Genomic DNA, 2705 nt, shown 5'->3' on the forward strand with positions numbered 1-2705 from the left:
GCCGGCGGGTGCGAGCTGACCCCTTCTGCGCCCGACCCCGGCACCGGCCCTGCGAGGGGCGCGTCTCGGCTGCGCAGCGTGGTGTAACGAGGCGGCGGAAGGCTGATGGGCTTGCCCATCCCGGCTTTTCCTTTCATCCTCTGCGTAATTTGTAGTCTCATGCAAACATTATCTAAGCAACCACTTCTTGAAAGGCAGGCAGAGATTTCACACTTCGAGCTATAAGGGTGCGATGCCCCGTGTTAGCACAACCTGTGGGGTTTCTCCCCGTTTCTTACATTTGCCTGGCATTTGACATGCAGAGCTGCTGCAGGAGGAAAAAGCAAGGACGTGGAAGCCAAGCTTGAATACTGAAAACAAATAAAGGCTCCTTGGGGGAACGTGTGCTTTTAGACAAGCAAAAGAAAATAAGCAAAACTTACTAATACTTTGATCACATTACTGTGTAATCTTCCAAACTATCCAGACTTCAAGACAGTCATCTTAAAAGACATTTTCATAATAGTTAGAAAAATTATAAGCAGACTAAGAGTGGGATGTTCATAAAGCTGTTCAGACAATTATTAGCAGGGCTTTTTTTCAGTTTAAAAACCTGCAGACTTTCATATGTATGCAATATGTGTCATGATAACAAACTCCGTGCTAACTTTTAGAAGTCACATACAGAGCTGGGAAAACCAAATTCTTGTTCCCATGGAAAGCCCAATATTTGGAAGAGACAAGTAATTTTAGTTTTAGAATGAATTTTCAAAATTTGGTCAGATTGGTTTTTTTATGTTGACAATCAGTTACATGTGATACTAAAGTGAAAACTGACACCATTGCATGGGAAGTTTGAATTTTTCTCTCAGAGTTTTCCATCAAGATCTGCATATTCATGCAATATATTTAAACTTTGCTCAAACTGCATTATTTAGTGCAGGGGTGAGGTTCTATGAGAAATGTTTACAGCAAGGATTATTTTGAAGAAAGTCTTTTAAAAGTATTATGTACATGCACACATCTTACTTTAAATGACAGGTATCCGAACGTACAAGCTAAAATGCAAGAAGAAGTGGATAGGATTGTTGGAAGAGACCGTCTGCCATGTGCTGAAGATCAGCCTCACTTGCCCTACATCATGGCTTTCTTGTACGAATCCATGCGCTTCAGCAGCTTTGTGCCTGTTACTATCCCACACGCCACCACGACCAACACCTTCATAATGGGCTACCTCATTCCCAAGGACACAGTGATTTTTGTGAATCAGTGGTCAGTGAATCACGATCCAGCGAAATGGTCCAACCCAGAGGATTTTGATCCAACAAGATTCCTGGATGAGAATGGATTCATCAATAAAGATCTTACTAGTAGCGTGATGATTTTTTCATTGGGAAAACGTCGGTGTATTGGAGAGGAGTTATCCAAGGTGCAGCTCTTTCTTTTTACCTCCATACTGGTACATCAGTGCAATTTTACTGCCAATCCAAACGAGGACCCTAAAATGGACTTCACCTATGGGTTGACCATTAAACCTAAGCCGTTCACCTTGAATGTTACGCTTCGAGATACTATGGATTTGCTCGATCAGGCTGTCCAAAGACTGCAAGCAGAGAAAGCAGCCAATGACAATCAGCTGTCAGGAAACACCTAAGCAATGAACCTCGCATCTAAAGATAATCCCCTTCTCTCTTTTTAGACTTAAATAAGTTATAGTTTGTTCTGGTGAGCTTTCTGTAAAACAACCAATGTTACAGGTTACAAGAGCAGGAAGGAAAACTGCACAAGGTGTAATTCAGTCCTCTCTAATTCTAGGAGACCCAGGGGAACAACTTAATATATTAAAATTATAAAACATATGCAATTTGAAAGTAATATTTTCTAGCTTATTCACAGAAGTCGCCATTGTAAAGCGCTTTTTGTCTACTGACTGGTTGGAGCATCTCCAGGAACTGTTTGTACAATCCTCTCCATGTCTCCACGAGCTGTGCCTTAACTCTTTAAGTTTGCCTTCAGTGACTCCACATCCCAAAGCGAAATCTCTTATTTTTAAAAACATAAAGGAAAAAAAAAAGGGTTGCTCAGAAAACTGCAGCCTGACTCTGAATTCACTCTACTGGAGACTGCCGTAGGCACATGGCAGCTCCTGCATCGTGACTGCTGGGATGTACAATAATGCCTCAATAATAAATGTTCAAATGATTTTTGATAAAATGGCAATGTAAAGTCTTGTCTGTAGCATTCCAAAGTGTTTAGATAAATGACTAGAAGACTTGCTTATAAGCACATTTGAAAATAAAATTCATATTTGAGAATGAACAGAATGTCCTGATATAGTAACTTGTCATTAAGTTTTGAAAGATCAGATTTGGTATGTCACCAAATGGCAAGGTGATGCTAACCATATGCTGAGCTGTTCGTTAGCATATTCATTAAAAAAATAGGTATTTTAATTAGAAAGTTTTATGAACTTTGTATTTATCTAGTAAATAGTTAATACTCACGTCCCTAGGCACATAAGTCCAGTAACATCCACATGAGCCGAGGTATTTAGAAGTGAGGATTTGAGGGGTTTATATTAAGACTTGCATGCTGCAAGCCTCAAGTAAAGCGTGCAGCAAATATGTTTGCTAGTCATTTTGTTAGATTGAGTTAGATGATATATCCAAAAATCAACTAGGTACTTTTAGTACAATTTGCTTGGGACAAAGTCTCAGAAGGAAAAC

The 2705-nt window shown here is 40.0% G+C and overlaps 1 protein-coding gene across 1 annotated transcript; it reads left to right on the top strand.

The window, feature by feature from the left end:
* Nucleotides 1–501: 501 nt before the first annotated feature.
* On the top strand, nt 502–2246 carry LOC113478680 (cytochrome P450 1B1). The gene has a single exon (XM_026846079.1). It carries the CDS (start codon nt 935–937, stop codon nt 1631–1633), a length of 699 nt encoding a protein of 232 aa, XP_026701880.1. The 5' UTR covers nt 502–934; the 3' UTR covers nt 1634–2246.
* Nucleotides 2247–2705: the final 459 nt, after the last annotated feature.

This window comes from Athene cunicularia, assembly GCF_003259725.1.
Source record: "Athene cunicularia isolate RWA chromosome 3 unlocalized genomic scaffold, athCun1 chr3_part1, whole genome shotgun sequence".
NCBI classification, from domain to species: domain Eukaryota; kingdom Metazoa; phylum Chordata; class Aves; order Strigiformes; family Strigidae; genus Athene; species Athene cunicularia.